This window comes from Myripristis murdjan, chromosome 20 (genome assembly GCF_902150065.1).
Source record: "Myripristis murdjan chromosome 20, fMyrMur1.1, whole genome shotgun sequence".
Taxonomy (NCBI): domain Eukaryota; kingdom Metazoa; phylum Chordata; class Actinopteri; order Holocentriformes; family Holocentridae; genus Myripristis; species Myripristis murdjan.
In genome coordinates, this window is record NC_043999.1 from 16,030,257 (window position 1) to 16,049,735 (window position 19,479).

Sequence of the window (19,479 nt, forward strand, 5' to 3'; positions counted from 1 at the left end):
GACCTGTGATGAACAATTGCCTCCCTACTCGGTATATTGCTGTGCTGTCCAAAGTGGTGCTGTTGTTGATGAAAAAAGGAGAAGGATAATCTTTTCCTAAATGTTCTGTTGCCTTTCATCAGCAAAGGAAATTGTAAAACCTTCTAGGCGTCTAGGAAATCATTCTGTTTCTTTCATCCTCCCTTTGAAGGACATAAAAGCGTGAATTCTTGTATAATCACTGTCTTTTCCTGAGAGCTTCAGCCCACTTCAGGTACTCCCCTCCACCTGGAGCTGGCTTAGGTTGTCCAGTTCACAGAAGAGCCGGTCAATCAGTATCTTGTCAGCGAGTGACTTTTATCTGATTCACATTTAAGTTAAATTGAAAAAATAAATTAAAAGCCACCACATACATTGCTTTGCGGCAACCTCTGGGAAAAGGTTTAATAACTAATTTTATGGCGAATTGATTTTTTTCCCCTCTATCTCTCCCAGCACTGCCCTCCAAAGGTGCAGAGGAGAAAAGGGCTGCAAATGGGAGGATAGAAATAAAAAAAAAAAAGCGCTTTTTCATTTTAAAAGTGAATTAAATCACTGTCAGGGAGAATAAAGTGTGCGGTTTAGATCCAATAATGTCATACATAAAGATGAACACCTTAGCAGTGACAGTGTCGTGGGGGTCGTGTGTTGCAGATAGCGTGAGAGCTATTACAGTACACCTGTTTTGGTCATTTCTCATCCTAACCTTTAGGTTTGGGGGATGAAAAATGAGTTTTCTTATTACAACACAATGCCATTAATAACATGGTGTACAGTTATTAATCCTGATAACCTGCTGGCGTGTGGGCTACACACCCACACAAACAGCAAGTCAATCAGTCATAACGCATAGTCATTCTCATTCTGTCTCTCTGTCTTACTCTCTTACTCCCACCGCCTTCATATTTTTTTCTCTTTTTTCTTTTTCTCCATACACGCCCCCATATCTTTGTCAACTCTCTGTACTTTTTCTCTCTATTTATTCATGCTTTTTTCTTCTTGTTTTCCATCTGCCCGTCCTCGGCTTTCCCTGTAATTACCTCTTCCACGGCAGAACCCAACTTCGTCTCCTCCTACGATATCGGCAACTTCACCTATTTCTTCTTCCGGGAGAACGCTGTGGAGCACGACTGCGGCCGGACGGTGTTTTCACGTGCTGGCCGTGTTTGCAAGAACGACATCGGCGGCCGCTTCCTGCTGGAAGACACGTGGACCACGTTCATGAAGGCCAGGCTGAACTGCTCCAGGCCGGGAGAAATCCCCTTCAACTACAACGAGCTGCAGGGCACCTTTTATCTGCCCGAGCTGGAGCTGCTCTACGGCATTTTCACTACCAACGTGTGAGTGACACGCTGCAAACTTTTGTGGCAAAAAAAAAAAGAAAGAAAAAAGAAAAAAAAATCTTTATTAACAAGTCACTTGGTCTCATATTCAGTCTTAAAATTCTGTTTTATTGCCGGTAGGATGAGATAATCCTACTTGCTTCCTTCCACTTGTGTCAGGAATTTTTATAGTATTTTATATATAGTATAAATATATATAGAAACGAGGCAGTAATGAGGCAGATTGGACCACGTGTATAAAGAAAATTACTCTTGATTCAGTAAAGAAGTTGAACAGCATTGGAAACAAGTGGGATTACCTCATCCCATGGCCAGATCTTTATGATTGTTTTAATAAAAACATGATTGCAGCACTGAGTATTAGACTAGATGACTTGTAAAGGTTTTTCAGAGTGTGTTTCTTCACACTCTGAGAGGTTATGTTTGAAAACACACCCACTAGAATCTTTATTCTGCATCATTATTTATCCAACAAGCGTGTTTAGTTTTGTATAATTCGCTAAATTATTTATTATTTCCTGTCAACTATTCTAGCAAAATGTTGTGTTTTCATAGAGCCTTTCAAATTTGCTGTATCAGAATTCACATAAAGAAAACGTGGATGAAAATACTGCCGATGTGAATGATGCGATTGAGCTGATAACTTCATTAAATTGTTTACATGGTTTAAAGCGGCATCATTTTACCCAGTAATCTGGGTTTCCACAAATTTGTTTCAGTCGTTTTAATTTGTTAGTAAGGGATGTAACATAATGAGTTTCAGCCTGTGGCCATGTTGATATTGGAAGAGGAATACCAAAACGTTTCATCCTTTTCTTTTTTTTTTTATTCTTTGTTGTTGTCTTTGATACCTTCATATATTATTCCCGGTATTATCTGACTGCAGAGAACCTAACACACTCTCTTCCCCACCAGGTTGTCAGTGGTGTAAACAAACACACCACCACTGCATCTGGATGAGTGTCAGCGAGTGTCATATGAACTTTACCTCACATGGCATTCATGACTAAGGTGTTTGTGATGATAAATCTAGCTTGAGTAGAAATCTAAGTGTGATAATCAAGTTATTCTTACGCCAATTTACCCTGATTAAAATAATCCTGCTAAGATGTTTATATGACAGTTGCCCTGTTGGACTGTTGCTTTAATCAGGTTGAAATCAGATAAATTGTGTTGACTCACCCAATAATGCAAATAGTTGTGCAGCCTCAAAGACACTCAAAAAAAAAACCAAAAAAAAAAAAACAGCTACAACTGTGATCACTCATTCCAGCAATAAACTCACAATTAAATCACATAAAAGAAGCTAATCATCACTTATTAAGATAAGTGTAGACTGTAAAATGCACGTGGAATATAAAACAGAGATGGGATGCGTCCATGGGTGAAAACTATTATTTCTACTCACACAAACAAAGCATCTCTGCTCTCTGTTTGTGTCTCCTCATCTGTCTCTTTTCTCTCTCGTGGACATGAACACAAACATAAACACACACACACACACATACAAGCACGCATGCATGCACGCACGGACCATTATTAAAAGCTGAGTAATCTATTCTTTATGGCCAATGCCTTCACATTGCTGAAAAAGAAGTCTTTTGAAGGGTATTGGAAACATTTCCCCCTGCAGGCACAGAGTTTTAATGAACAGCTGCATTGGATTATAATTCACATCACCCAAGTCTCACAGTTTGAGTTGAGAGTTAATACTCTCATTCTTTACTCTCTCTTTGGAGGGAGGAGCACGGTACTTGTTGAAAATGACAGCTTGAAAAGTCAAAGCTGTATTTCAGGCCAGAGGTCCGTACAGTTAGTCAGACAAGCAGAACAGCTTAATTGTGTCCCTTTGCCAGATTTATAATCCAATAATGACGATCACTTACAATGGCGTCTGTGTCTGTCTTTGTTAGAACCTTGATTTGTATGGTAGGCTGAGAGCAAAATAAATTGTTATGGGGGCCAGCTTGGAGCTTGGCAAGGATCAACAAAATCTGAGCAGCTACTGCAGTGGTTACTACTGTGTCCTTCTTTAAATCACTCCCTCCTAACTTTCCCTTGTATCTCTCTCATCCATCATCCCCTCCACCCTTCACCCCTTCCACTCATTCCCCTTTGCTCTGTCTCTTTTTTCCTTTTTTTCCTGTTCCTGACATTCAGAAACAGCATTGCTGCATCCGCAGTGTGTGCCTTCAATCTCAGTGCCATCACGCAGGTTTTCAGCGGGCCCTTCAAGTACCAGGAGAACTCACGGTCGGCCTGGCTACCCTACCCCAACCCCAACCCCGACTTTCAGGTAACAACCCTACCGTAAAGCTCACGGTCTGTTTCTCCAGATATATTGAAACACACACCCAACACAGTGTCAAAATGTGTTCAGTTTGACATTTTGTGAATTGTGCAAGTACTAGACTTAGGTCAGATGTCACCTTGGAGCAAATCTCAGAAGATCATTTGTTCATTTTTGAGGTAATATTGATCCATCTGGCAGTTGAGGCAAACAAAACAAACCGCACAAATAAAATAGTCTGGGTCTGGTGTGGGAGTGTGGGCATGTATGTGTATCTGTGATCAAGTTTGTATCTATTTGTGTTGTGTGCCCTACAAAAAAAAAAAAAAAAAAATGTTATCTTAATTAGTGTCAGATTCCACCTTAACTATCTAGTTTTTCTTAAAGCAAGTGGAAAAAAATACCAGTGGGACACGATAATCCCACTTGTCTGCAAAGGAGTTTCACTTGTTTCTGTAAAAAATCTGCAAACAAGTGTAAATATGTGGAAACAAGGTAGTATTAGGCAGATCAGCCCACCACCATCAAGAAAATGACTTTTGAGTCAAGAAAATACAGGAAACAAGTTGATTAGCCCTGGAAACAAGAGGGATTATCTCACCCACTGGCAGATTTTTTCACTTGTTTAAGACAGATTTAAGACTGAACATAAGACTAAATGACTTGTTAAGTCGGATGTTTTGCACTGGATATTTGTGGTGTGCGTCTACATAAATAAATATGGCCATACTTACAGATCAACCTGCCCCAGAGTCGCGATAAAATTCCTTCTCATTAATTTTTTCGTTCTATTTCCTCCCTCTTTCAATCACCCCTCTCTCTGGCCATGAACTTAGACGTTACAACTGCTCGTTATAAAACCCAGCGATTTTACAATGGCACAAACGTTTCATTATGATGTCCTGTAACCTCACTCCATGGACTGCAGTCCCACCTTATAAACTGCTCTTGTCGTGCACAAGTGGCACTTTATGTTTATATTCCTCCCTAAACCCAGAGGGGCTAACAAAGAAATATTGGGGCACCTTATCCTGATTTGAGGCATTGCTCTATAGTGATGACACAGAGGGAATGTTTTATTACCAAGAGAGTTGGCTCTCAGTCGTAGAAGGCTTAGCAGATAGCGAGGGAGCTAATCCACACAGCACTCCAAGTGGGATTGAATTCCCTCTGAGGTCTGGCTGCCAGTGGGGGTGACACACGCCTCACTTGCACACATGTTCCCTATCACAGGCCTTCCATCGTGTTTCCTCCAACCCAGCGGATGCTTGAGCATTTGCAACACCCAATATTGTGCACTTATGCGCGCACACACACACACACACACACACACACACTGCATCCACGATGACATGCAAGCAGGCAGAAATTCTCATAAAGAAAAAGTGCTCGCCGTATCAGTTTACTAAAAAAGGCATGCACACACAACCATGTATCCGTGACAACATACTGCCGCTCACCACTTCTCACGCGTTCAGCATATCACTTCCAGTTGAGGGAAAATCACTTACCTTCACGGAAACCAATTTCCCCTATCTGGTCAGAGCTGACCACAGATTTGGCCTGTTCAGCATACTGGAAGCACAGTACAGTGGGGGTTACATGTACCAGGCTTTTATAGGACTGTATTCCACATGGGTGAACCGGGATCTGCTCTTCCTCCCGTCGCTCCACCTGAGCTCGGGCAGAATGGCTGCTCCTCACCGCTGGACCGAAACACACTTTATCTAGGTTTCAGTGACATCTTCATCAAGCATTTGTCAATGTTGGGGGATTAGATTTACGAGTGCAGGATTTATGGCCTGCCCGTTGAATCAGCCCTTTGCTCAGACACACACACACACCCACACAAACATAGGCGTACACCATCAGGAAGCTTGCACCCATAAAAGCTGCCAGCCACGTACATACTGTACACAAATACACCCACATATATAGAGAGCTATAGATTTCTGCCAAATAGGGATAATTATGACTGTGAACTCATCGCTCAACACATACTGCCCATTGATTGAGAGCTTAATTCCCTATCTGTCTGGTGAGAAAATCCCCCCCATTCGTTTAAATTGAACGGAGTGATCCTGCTGGGTTTATTCAGGCTATGAGTCATGTTCGTTGGGCATTAGAAGCTAATACCATCACTGTGTTGTATAGGTTTTCTGTCACACTGTAATGGCTTACTGTAAAAAGGCACTCATTGTTAAGCTCCGTATGTAAGGAGAAATGTTGACTTTACACTTTGAACCGCACGCTAAAGGATCATATCATATCAAGATATTTCAAGTGCAACTGAAAAGAGGTGTCACTAGTCGGTGCTTTCCTGGCCAGCATTATGCCTCATTGCAAAATATGAAATTGCATCATGGGATGCTGAAATTGGTGATAGCTATTTCAAAGGAACAGTTAATCCAAATACAAAAACAAATGCTTTACCAGTGACCTTTTGTGCAGTCTATCTATCAGAAAGTTTTTGTGTGCGATTTGGTGAGGTTTCCAGTGTTCTGCGGCCACCCCTGTCTCCCGGCAGGGTATTGCTCTGTGGAGCTCAAACTGTCAACAGCCCATCCACAGCCCTCAGGGGTGAAGAGATTTCATTGGGAGCAATTCCTGCCAAAGAACTGCAGCAAAATGTATCTGTCCACCCTCAACTGGTACAGATTTGGGGCAGCTAGATGAAGTTTTCCAGTGTTTTTCAGGAGGAACATGGATACCTGGATTATGCTGGGTACCTGTGTTGTTGCTTTTAGAAGGAGTGGTGGCTGATTAATTTTTGACATTTGTGATGGTTTGAGCTCTATAAAAGAATCCCCATTCAGCCCAGATTACTGAGGTTAAGGCAGACAGGGAAGATTGTGGCTGTCTGGAAACCTTCACACAGAAACAACATGCATCGATAGATTGCTTTTTTTTTTTTTTTTTTGAAGAACCCCATTTTTTTTAAAGAACCACATTTCTCAATGCAGCCTGCAGTGTGTTGATGATGATGATGAGACAGCTGAGTGTCGGACGGGCCCCAAGCCAAATGATGGTTCTGTCCCTCACCTTGACTCCTCAGGGGAAATCACGTATCAATCACTTATACATTCACAGATGTCAGAGACCTTCACCAGTCAACCTGCCTAACTCAGTGTCGCTGCTGCAGTCACATATAATCGTGCTGACGCTTAAGTTGTTCATATGCTATGAAATTCATATGCATGTGCACCATGCAAGGACACATGCAATCCCCAAAGGGAAACCTCATGCTGGTGTGTTATTATAGACTCACACCACACTTGCAACAGTTTTTCATCATAAGCAAGAGGCGCACAAGCACACATGGGGTTGCACATGCCTCTCCTTAAGGGCCTTTAATTTCCCATCTTCTGGTGTGGCAAAGGCATTGATCTGGTAAGCATCCTGGAGAAGCCCTCCATGATTCTGTCATCTGTCAGCCCATTTCAGCCCAAGAGCCGTCCCACGTGTCATGACACTGTGTTGTGTCATAAGTCTGGTGTGTTCATGGTAAAAACAAAAGAAGAAGAAAAAAAACACTGTAGGTTTATTTGGTTAACTGTAATTGTCAAGCAAAGTATATTTTTGTTTCCTCCACTCAGTGTCTCAACATAGACATATACTTTGTGGATGGGGCCTCAAGCCACAATCCCACACAATCCCAATCTCTGCCTTGGACCCCTGTTTCACCCAAGGACATGCACGGTTAGCTTCATTCATCCTCTCAGTTCTCACGCAAATGCACTGGCTGGACAAGCATGGAAGCAGAAACGAAGAGATAACAAGGGATCTTCATCAGTTTACCACCCACCCGAAGGACAGATTCGATTCACCTTGGGAGAAAGAACACACTGCTGACGCTATTCCCCCCAAATAACCTGAACATTCCCTACCAAAACAAACTTATTCCCTGCAGTTAATTTTAGCATTATGCCATTACTGGTACCTTATGATAATGCTGTCTGCATCTGATAGCCGTGTATGATTTCCAATGCCGGTCAGCATAATTGGAGCCTCTTTCAATTTGGCTGGCAATATTTTAAAAGGTCGAAAAAGTTTCATATCCACAGCTTCATTATTTTGACTCTCGGAACAACAACAAAAAAATCATTGCAGTTTCAGACAGACAGACACAAATAGCCACCACATATCGAGCTGTAGACGTCCACATCCTGAGCGCTTGATCAAACCTTAAACTTCCACTTCCTCTCCCCTTTTCTTATGCCACTTTTGCAGCAAGCAAACAGGTTTTACACAGGTTTCTTTAACTTGGAGCTACCGGTGTCTTAATCTGCCAAATTGAATGAAATGCAGTGATTTCTTTGCCATGATGCCTTGGCAGTCTGTCATTATTTTATTTTGTTTTTGTGTTCTTTTAATCGTGTAATGTTAAGCGCTCTCAGCTGCATGTTTGTGTGAAAGGTGCTATATAAATGAAGTGGAGGTGGATGGTGATTTATTGGTAATTTGTCATACTGCACAGGTTAAGTTGCGCTGAGGTTAAGTGCTTCGTAAAATGTAGAGCCTGTCCTGTATCATCACACCTATGTGAGTCACGCTTTGCAGGTGACCGGTTTACACCTCTGCCCATCAAAGCTGAAGTCGCAGGGTTCAGAACATAGGACTGAAATGCTGGTTAACCTGTTTACACTGAGAGTTGTTTTTTTTTAACTCAGTGTAAAGAGGGATGTTAGACTTTTTCCATGGAGCTCATACTGCCAAATGAATTTCAGAATATACCTCACATCAAATATTCCACATTAATCTGACATGCTGTGACACTGAGTGTATTCTGTAGCAAAACCTGCAGGAAGGCAGTGTTGGAACGTGGTGTCAACAATAAAAAAAATAATCTGAGAGGATGAAATTTGCTCAGTGTGTGGAAGGCTTCTCTTATTGCAAGAAATAGTTATAAAAGTCTTAGGTGCTTGTAATTTTGATACTGTAATTTTCTCCAGTGTCCTTTTTGAATAATATTGCTCCCTTTCGAGGAAGGTGTATTTCTCTGTATTATGACTCAAAATAATGAAGCTCTGAAGATGAAAACCTCTTAAAAAGTTTAGTTTATTTTTGAAGAAACAATGAATAATAAGAAATATTACAAGGGGCACCAATAAAACCTACCAGCAATATATATGCATATGAGGAAGAATCTAATAAAAGAGATAACAGCTTGTTCAGTCAAACATTCGCTCCCTCTCCCTCCATCAGCCTTGCAGTATTGACGACAAAGTCTTGAGGTTGTGACAATAGCAAACCATCAGGACAAGGTGACAATTGACTTTTCTGCCTCATTTACTCAACCCTTCGATCCCTCTCTTCTCGGCTGTCCCTTGTGGTGCTTGTGACCACAATCCCATTAACTTAGCTACTTGTACCATTGACTTGCAGCACTCAGCCATTTAGTCAGTCAATCCTGTCCTTCCTGACTTCCCCCGTCTCCATAGTGCGGCACCATTGACTACGGTTCCTACGTGAACCTGACCGAGAGAAACCTGCAGGACGCCCAGAAGTTTCTGCTGATGCATGAGGTGGTCCAACCTGTGGTTCCCGTGCCCTACTTCATGGAGGACAACGTCCGTTTCACCCATGTGGCTGTAGACGTGGTGCAAGGCAAAGACATGCTGTTCCACATCATCTACCTGGCCACTGGTAAGTTCTCAGCATGTGGGTTTGTGTTGCCCTTTCATCGTCCAAAATTTTCTGGAGCTACACTCTTGCTTTTGGAAGAGGGTTCCAGGGCAAAGCGAGAACCCTGAAGTTTGTTTACGCTGCACTTCAAGAACAGCAAACTATACGCACATAAGTGAGAGGTGTCATTCTGCCTGTGACTGACAGCAGCAAACGGTAAACAGCAAAAGAGTAAACATGGAAAATGTTAAAGCCATTGTTATGTTAATGATTATTTACTGCGTTGCTGCTGTGATGTTGCATTTGGTTTTGGAGAAGAGGTTGAGAAAAGAAGCTGAGGATGCTAGAAAGGCAAAAAGTGAAACAAGAAATCAGCTTTTACATAGAGTAAATGGAGACCAAGTCAAACAGTCTCTAAGTGAAGCACTTTTTTAATGATTTGCGTTTGTGGTCGCTCACTCCTGTTTTTTAACAGTGGCAGGGGTGATACTTTTGTCCTGCTCGAGCCAGGAGCTCAATCCCTTAAGGCAAATGAGGGACTGGTTCCTCCAGTGCAAACAGGTTAAGGGTTCCTGGTTCCTCCAAAAGGTTCCTCTGTTCCAGGGACAGTGGACAAGGCATAATTGTATGGTTCTATTGATGTCTGTTCATGTCTGTTTATTCTATGTGTGTGCAAAGGCTTGTGCATGTCACTGTTTTCAAGGCACACTATGGTCTCTTTTTGCCGCCGATGGGGTTTTTCACTGTTATTTTTGTTGTTGTTTTGTTTGTTTTATGCCTTGTAAATGTGTGTGCTGTAGCTGTGTGCCTTCTTTAGCCCTTGACCTGTACTCCGCACACAAGGAAAAAGAAAAGACACCAGCAGGAGGAAGAATGATGGCAGTAGATCTGTAGGCGCGTGGAGACATCAAAGCTTGTGATGTGAAAATGATCGCTCTTTACCTCCATATGTCCTCCATATGCACTGACAGCACGCACAAACACACACCATGCAGTATAACGTGCGCACAGAGCACCAGATTGATACACAGACAGCCACACACACACATCACGCCAAATATTACTCGCATGCAATCCCTCACCGAGAGATTGTAAACACCATGAAATTTCAAACAGTCATCTGTCAAAAGAAAACAGGCGGATAATGAATAACACACACACATGCACTATATAAAACACACGTTACACAGAGGACAGCTATGGTTTAACCTTTACACACACAGCATGGCCTGCCGATCAGTAAACCGTTTGATCACACTGGATATAAAATGGTTCAGTTGGCAGTGTATTTTTCTTCACATCAGTGTACTATGAACGCTAGAAAGTTATATTGATCTCTGTGTGCTGTTTGAGAAAACAACACACCATGCTAACCAACATCAGAAGAGTTAAAGGACCATACCAGGGAATTTGCATGTTGAGAATATAATCTAAGAAAACATATATACTTTAAAACTGCAATATGACTTTTCCTACTTCTTATCCAGCCATTCGTTTCCATTCTTTCCACTACAATATTAATGTTAGCTTTTTTCGGAGACTTCAAACTTGCACCTGTATCCCATCAGCACAATGAAGTCATCCACTTTAGTTTTCCTAAAGGCAGCAGCACGATTATGTTTTGATGACTAGAAATTAGGCAGAATGGAACAGTCTTTCTGCTGGGAAATAGTCCCTGTGGAAACATTTGCTCTACACAGCCAATTATTTATAATCGAGGGATTTTGATTATATGTTGTGATATCTGTAGTGCTCCTGCATGATTTTCAAAATGGTTTGTTTGTCAATGTAAAAGGCCAAACATTCATAATCACTGGTATAGTCGTTTACAAAGTACCCCGTGCTATGTGAAAAAAAATGTGATAGTTAACTAAGACACAGAAAATAGCATCAATACTAGATACCTGTCAGGCTTGGGGTGTCTCTACAGATTTAATATAATATAAAGGATTTTTTCTCATCATGTATTCGGGTTAGTGTTAAACTTGAATGGTGCATGTACCGCACAGTCCAGAATCTCACCATAGCAACTGACTCCTCTGCTATTATACTGTAAGCCTACTGGGTAATGTCAACATGATCTTCCTGTTGTAACATCGGTGTTATTTTAGGATATCTCTCACACAAAAGCTCAAACATGCATGCGCGCACACACACATACATACACACACACACACACACCTGTTCCAGACCACTGGCTTTGTTCTCGGCGTCTTGCTAAAATAACTTCCCTCTCATTATTTGCATGGTGATCAATGCAGCGTTAGCCCAGAGCTGCCCACACCACGGGTTCCCTGGACGCTAACCAGACATTAATGAAAACATCTGAAACAATGCCAAGGCCATTAATGCCAGCCAGCACAGATATCTAATCACATGCTATTAACGCTTAAATGCACAGCGCTGATTGGGGCCATTGTGTGGACCCTGATAGCTCCACTTGAGGTCCAAAGATGTCAAGGTATTGCTGCAAAGTGTTCCCCAAAAGCATTTCACGCACACATACGAGTTGCAGCTGATTTCACCAAGAGCTCACTTTAAATTCCGCCCTCGTTAATAATTTGAGCCCCACAGCAGCATATTAGTCTTGGGTCGGCTGGAGGAGAATTCAGTTAAGTAAGTTGTGTTCAAACTTCCTCATGTAACCAAAGGACCAATTCTCTAACCGGCTGCAAAGGGGAGGCACATCACAGGGTATAGATATCATTTCACCCCGAAAGGAGTGTAAAATATGCCTTGAGAAGAAAAAAAACCTTGGGGCAATAGTTAACTTTTTCATATCCCACCTTGTAACTGTGTATTAGCAATTCACCCTTGTTCCCTTGCCATCACGGTGCACCTAATTACTTTTTCTCCACCCCGGGGACTACATGTATAATTGATGATGTTTGTTTGAGTTCCTTCCCAAAAGAAAATCTCCCCCCTAACTTACAACCCACCTCGCATGCAATAAAGGCAACTAAAAGGTCAGGAGGTACTGAGAATGACATGGGATTTACTCTCTTTTTTCACAGCTACAAAGCTATTTCCTCCCTTGGAATATCCTGTGAAAGGAAACTAGGCCAAAATTCATGTATTCAAGTACCATACCATTCCCCTGGTTGCATCTGCAGCACTGCATGCTGGTGGCATAACCAAGCCTGGCAAAGCAGCCACCGGTCTTTTTGACAGTCTTATTTGAGAGCCTCACTATTAGGGAGTAGTTGTTGCTTAGTTCATGCTGAGTTCATGTCAGCTTGTACACATTTTGTATATATTTTCCTGTCTTTTTGTTTTTCCTGTACTTCTCCCTAGCTATTGGTGCCTCAAACACTGTTGTTATTACACTATCTCTCCCTCTCTCTTTCCTCTTCTGCCTCTTCCCCTGCCTTCCCTTCATTTTTCAACATTAAGGTCTACCTCTCCTCTGACAGATAAAACCCCCACCTTTCCTTCCTCTGTGTGCTCAAATCCTCTCTCCAATTCTCTCTTCCAGACTACGGTACTATCAGGAAAGTTCTCTCCCCTCTCAATCAGTCCACGGGGAGCTGTCTATTGGAGGAGATTGAGTTATTCCCGCCCAGAAAAAGGCAGCCAATCCGGAGCCTGCTGATCCTGCACAGCCGGAGCGAGCTTTATGTGGGTGTTAGAGACCAGGTCATCAAGATCCCACTCATGAGATGCAGCTACCACAAGACCAGGGAGTGAGTACGAAAGTGGACGTGAACAAACAAAGAAACACACACACACACACACAGACACACGCACACACACGAGTGCACCATTAATCTCAATGGGAACTCTCAGAAGCAAACATGCACACGAAGGAGTTTTAAAATCTTTCTCTCTCATAAGTTCCTCTTTATCTGGGAGGACCAGGCCTGTGTGTTGGTGAGGGGCCCTCGTTGAGATTTAAAACCCTGTAAATCAGCTTTTGTCTGAACCACTCGAGGTGCCTGCAGGCTGCACTGTCTCTCCCTCTCTCTGTTTCTCTCTCTCTCTGTGTCTCTCTCTCACACACACACACACACACACACACAGACACATGCACCTTCTCCCTCACACACAGTTCTGCTGCAGCTGCATGCGCGTTAATCAGATGTATTGAGTTTCTGTCCATCTAAAAGACACTCCATCAATACATAAATATTGGCAAAGAAAACACGAGACAGAGCCCCAAGTGTGAGGACTCATCGCCAGATTGGGATCCCATCCATCACGGCTTATAGAAAAAGAATTACACCTGCATTTCTTATCTCTCACACAATGAGATGTTATTGGAAAACACTGTGGAGATTTCGCTTGATAGGACACCTGTGTCCATATGATTTAGTCTGCAGCCATTATGATATTTCATTGTCTCTTAAAAGTTTTTTTTGTCTGTTGTCATGATAAAAAAAAATAAAATAAAATAAAAAAAATAGAACCACAGACAGATTGCAGAAACAAAAATACCCAAACAGCAACTGCCAAGTAAAGTCAGAGTTACATAGTTCATCAAGGACAACTCCTTGAGGTTTTCCTGTTTAAATATTACACAGCTGTCTGTATTTGGCGCTGTGCAATGTTTGCTTCACTGACTGGTGATGTCGACTGCAAGGCCCGTGCAAGGCCCTGGGGGCCCTTTTAAAGACCGGCATTAGCTTGTTCCTTCTTCCTTTCATCTTGTCCTGCTGTCGCCTCCCCGATACCACTGTCTGAAAAGATATTGTCCATAACTCGGCTTCTTGTTACCGACCCAGACGTTACGTCAGTTGCTTTGTGCATTTGTGTAAGCAAGCGCAAATAGTAAACATTTGCATAGATGGATTGATACATACTTCTATCCTTGTCTATGCACACTTGCATTTGTTTTTGTGTGGGAGTTCATTGTTATGGCAGCCACAGTCAACTTTGGTTACATTTCACTAGGGGCACGTCAGCCTTCGTTGATGCCTGTGGCTCAGAGATATGTCATTGTGCTGTCACCGCGGCCTCATATTTGCATGAAAAGAGTGACATCAGGCTTTTTATTGCACTCAATAAACCACCTGAAGCAGATACTGCAAAGACAGACCCGGCTATCTCAGCTATCCTCGCAATGAATATTTGTTGGAATGATAAGCTATTTGAATCAGAAATATATGTATGTATGCAAACACTAAAACCGTAATCCTGGTGCTTGCCTGAAGATTAGCTGAATAATCAGTCAGCACATTGTGTTAAGACATAATTTTAGGCTGCTGATGCGATGTAAGCGTTGTAGTGCATCATAGTGCTGGAAGTACAGCGTACTCATAAATAATCAAACTAACATCATTTCCCTTCTGTCTGTCTCCAACATTTCCACCACTTTTTTTTATCATCCTCTCCTTCTGTTTTTTCAGTGCCTTTTATCGTTTCTCTCCTCCCTGTCCAAACCTCTGCTTTCCTTCCCACTCACCTTTCTTTCCCCACACTCTGCCTCTCCATTTTTGCTCCATCTCTCCCCTACTCTGTCTCCCATCTTCTCTTACTTCTTCTCTCCTTTCTTTGCTTCCTTCCAAAATGTCAAATCAATATTTCAAAATCTATGGGGAAATGTAATTTTTTTTTTTTTTTAATTTGATGAGCATATTTGTGTATGCACCCTGTTTATTTTGGTGACCCATGGCCTTTCCTAAACCTACCCTCTGGCCAAAATGTCAAGTTGTATACAAGATATTACGAAATCCTGTGGCAGCCATATCAAATCGATACTTTAAAGTCTATGGGTCAGACTGCTATGAATTTGGAAAGTGCATTAATGCTCCACAGAGGATGAACCCTGTCAACTTTGACCTCATGATATTTCCTCTAGTGTCACCATCAGGCCAAACATTTGACTCAAAATATAAATGTAGTGGACAGATTACCATGTAATTTGTGGAGTGGAATTATGCTCCCCTGAGAATGAACCCTATCGATTTTGGTGAGCATGCAATGAAAACGCTAACATGAAATTTAGTAAATATGTTCATGCTGTAAGAAAAGGCTGAGGACACACACCTTAACAGGAGGTGAAGTGTACACAATTAATTGAAAACAAAGCAAGGTTTTGGACGCTGCAGGTTTATTTCACCAACGTTTCAGGCAGAGCTTTCCTCAGGGCTTCAAGGCATCACAATGTACACATGTATTTATAGGACTGGTGACCATAGGCAGCCAGAGACAATTCACAATTGCCTCTGGCTGCCTATGCTTTGTTTTTAAATATATTCATGCTCCCAAAACGAGGACTCCTACCACACTCTCCATTTTATCCACCCTGCGGCGTACACACACAGTAGCCCTTACTTGTCCCCCTACTTGTGTTTTCCCACCATGCACGACACCAGTTGCGCACCAATGGCAAAACCCACACTTGCCTTTATGTTGCAAGTTGACGTCATTTGATATCATGTCCTGCCACTGCCCACTGTTTTGACAGGGTAATTAAAGTCTATTAAAACTAAACTCCTTTTCCTCTTTTTTTTTTTTTTAATCTTTTCTCTCCTCCCTCTCTCATCTCAGAGCTTGTGTTGGGGCCAGGGACCCGTACTGTGGTTGGGATCTGGTGTTGAAGAAATGCACCACCCTGGAGGAAAGTGTCAGAATGAGCCAGTGGGAGCAGAGCATCACCAAGTGCCCTGTAAGTGCTGGGGAAATGCTTCCCGCAAACTGTAATGTCTTTTTTATACGTCTTTTTTTCATCATTTTGGTTTACTTCCTTGTTATTTGCTTCCTCTTCTGTCTCCGCTTTGTTTTTGCCCATCAGAGGAAACTTTGAAAGTTGGTAGAAAACACAATTATCCTTGCTCTGCCTCCATGCTCACTGTTCTCTCCACATGAATATAATACTCCCAGTCCTCTGTGCTTCTTTTCTCTGATAGCAACAGTCTGTTCTATATTCTTTTCATACTCTCTCACAACTTCTAAGAAACAGCCCCTAGAAACAGTCTATGTCTTAGAAACACATTCTCACCAAGGAAAGGCACCTTGGGACTGAACAACTTGACTTTACTGGAGCGAAATGCACCCTGGGAATGATCAAGGCGCTGCTTCAATCATTCACCTCTGTCTGCTTGTTCATTAGCAAAACAGCCCTTCCATTTATTTTCCCTTGCCCCAAATTTGGGAGCAGTATTAGGGAGCGGTAAGCCTATCAATTTCACCATGGCTCTGCTAAATGAAACAGCGCTTTTTCAGGGTTTCACAGACATCATTTTCAAGCCAGTCACAGCGCTGAGTGCCGCCGTACCCTTTTATGTGGCTTCGTGTTCAGAGGAATATTTGGCACTAGAGCCACCATGCGCTCAGCAGCATCTGTTAACACAGCTCTGGCAGAAACTTGGCTCACACATGCACATATGGATGCAGATACACACACATATGCACACACGTGTACGTGCACAGACACACGCACGCACGTCGTGATTTTGCCAAGTCACCAGCGGCTGTAAGCTGTGTGGGAGCCAGCAACTCCCTCAGCCAATCAGAGCATTTCTTTACTCATTACTTCATCAGCGAGCACGTTGGCATTTTCCCCAGAGAGAGATCCAATGGAACCACGATTCAGTTAGCTTAGCTGATACAGCACATTAAGCTAAGTGGTATGATAAGCACCAAGAGTTTAGGCCACTGGCAACTTGGCATACACAAGATGTGTTGGCCTTTGTGTGTGCAAAATCTGAACACACCACAGGCACATGCAGGTATTCACAAACACCAGGCATGAGTCATAGTTACACCTGATGATCACAGTCATCTAGTTTTAATTAGAAAATATTGGCAGCATTATGCATGCCAGCTTAGTGTTTGGGTTAGTGTTAAAATGCAGGGGTCGGATCAAAACTGAAAGTCATGTTCCTCCGCTGTATTTTGCTATAATCCTTCATTTTGTGAGGTATTTTCAGGTAGCCACACACCACTGCCCACACCACTGACAGAATATGCATTTACTCACTTAACCTCGGTCTAACCAGGTCAAATCCATTTATAATGAGCATGAATTAACTTTGGCAGTAATAACAGAGAGAAAAGGCTACACAACAGAGTACAATAGAGGTTGTGATTTCAGGCCCAGAGCTGGAACTTTTTCTCCTGCTTTCAGCAGCTCAGTGCCAGGAAGGGAAGACAAGAGTCGTCTTTGACCATGGTCAGATGATTTAGTCCTCCCCCTGTGGGACGCTAACCATTGAAGGAGGCTTGCTTGACTATCAACTTTGTACCTTAAATGAGTAATATCTGGAGTTGGAAGCCAGTCAAGGGTGTTCACACTAAGTTAAACTGTGCAGTGTGTAGGCAGAAACAGGAGATATGCCTTAGCAACCTATTCACAAATGCCATCTGCCACTACAGACTTGACTCCTGTATGGAAACGAGCAAAACGGCAGAAAAGTTTGTTATTCTGCTGTTTCAGAGAAGGTGCAATGGAAAAAAGTTACTTAGTGCACTGTGCGTTTTTGTCTCGGCTTAAACTCAGGTATAATGGAACTTTCTGCTCGAAAAATGTTTTTCGTAAGGAGCAACTTGCCTCAAAGTAACTTTGGAGTAACCATCTTTGGTATATCAAATCCCACTGAACAGAAAACATGCTGTCACACTGTTCTCGGGAACAATAAAGGAGTCAGCTGTTGTAATTCCACAGTGTCTCTGAGAAAGAAATTATTTCCCCTATGATGCACATGAAACACGAATGTTTTTCATCTGCCTTCAGAATTGATCTATCAGCCTCTTTGTGGCGTCCCTGCCTTCCTTTCTCCATTTTATTAGCTGAAATTATGCAGTTCTTTGTCTCACCAGTAAAGAGAAATATGTTAATGGCTTGGTGAAAGAGACGCAATATTGGCTGCCTCTTTCTAGTTGTTTGCTTTCTAGGCAGCCCATTGATGCAAATGTTTTCTGTCTTAGCCAAGCGTCCCCAATTTGGACACACGGCAGAGTTCAATTACCAATAAGAGCGGAGGGCAGACGTTATTTCTGCCTCTGCCAAAGCAGCTGATGATCACACTTTCTCCTTTGCTTGTGTGAAAATGCTCTCTGCATTTTTAAATCACCCTGAAATGTAGCAGCGGCATGGCCCACATCACCTGCAGTTTAGAATCTCACACCAGCGTTTTTGTGTTTAGCTCCAATGCCCAGGACATCACTTGTAATTCATCGCTTCTGTAATATTCAAGCCTTCCTGCTTTCTTCTCGTTTTGCTACATATAAAGTATGCGGGTATTTTCATTTCTTCGTATTTTTGTCCTTGAATGTATCGATTCACAGTATACATTTCCCCCCCGTTTCTAAATCTCCCCTTTGCCATTTTGGCATGTCATCATATGTCACGGCAATTTCCATGTCTTTCTAGTGTTTACAGCACATTACCATCCCTCATAACTAACCCATTTTGGCTGTGCTGTAGGTGATGTAATACAGTTGTTTTCACATCTATTTGAGGCAAATCGATTCCTGTTTGCATCTAGTGGGCTTCATTTCCCAAAGCAGCACATTTCTAAGAGCATCATTGTAATGCAGTGAAAAAAGATGAGCACGGTGGTGCAGTGATGCCTGAGAATAAACATCACCCTTGAGTGTTTTTTTCCTGGCCCTTTGCATTGCCCAACAGGTCCGTAATGTGACGGTTGATGGGGGTTTTGGGGCCTGGTCGGGCTGGGCGACTTGTAGCCATAATGATGGAGGTAGTGCGGGGTCCTGTCTGTGTCGGACACGAGCCTGTGATAACCCTGCCCCCCAGTGTGGAGGCCAGCAGTGCCACGGGATCAGTGTGGAGGTCGCCAACTGCTCAAGGTAAACAGCGTGGAAATGCAGCTCTCCATTTACTTTATCTCCTGTAAATGTCCTTTCTCATTGTCAGTCTCCATGTGTATCATATGTATGTATGTGCGTATAATTGGCTTTCCCAAGGGCACCTAGACATCATTTGTTGCAGTAGGAGAGAGCACTCATTTATGCATCGCAGATTTTTCTACACTATAGGGGCCACTGGATATCTCATGGCATGTAACATATTAATACACACATCTTTACAAAAAGATATGGTGACTGCTTGTTTTTGTCAATAACTGAGCTCTATCTTGTAACTGCCATTTTTTTAGTGAGCAAATTTCATGTAGTCTTTATTTAGGTCTATGTAATGCATTTGTTCTACATATAGATATAGATATAGATATAAACTATGATACAAATAAAGTGTGGTGAAGTTATTTTGCATGATTTTTGGCAGTGTTCAAACTATGC

The 19,479-nt window shown here is 42.4% G+C and overlaps 1 protein-coding gene across 1 annotated transcript in view; it reads left to right on the forward strand.

The window, feature by feature from the left end:
• The window catches only part of sema5a (sema domain, seven thrombospondin repeats (type 1 and type 1-like), transmembrane domain (TM) and short cytoplasmic domain, (semaphorin) 5A), an 88,907-nt gene that overhangs the window by 31,724 nt on the left and 37,704 nt on the right, over nt 1-19,479 (forward strand). Inside the window, exons 7-12 of the mRNA XM_030080000.1 lie at nt 1,073-1,358; nt 3,522-3,657; nt 9,093-9,297; nt 12,752-12,959; nt 15,766-15,883; nt 18,848-19,029. Of these exons, the coding sequence (XP_029935860.1) occupies nt 1,073-1,358; nt 3,522-3,657; nt 9,093-9,297; nt 12,752-12,959; nt 15,766-15,883; nt 18,848-19,029 (1,135 nt within the window). The remainder of the gene's footprint in view (nt 1-1,072; nt 1,359-3,521; nt 3,658-9,092; nt 9,298-12,751; nt 12,960-15,765; nt 15,884-18,847; nt 19,030-19,479) is intronic.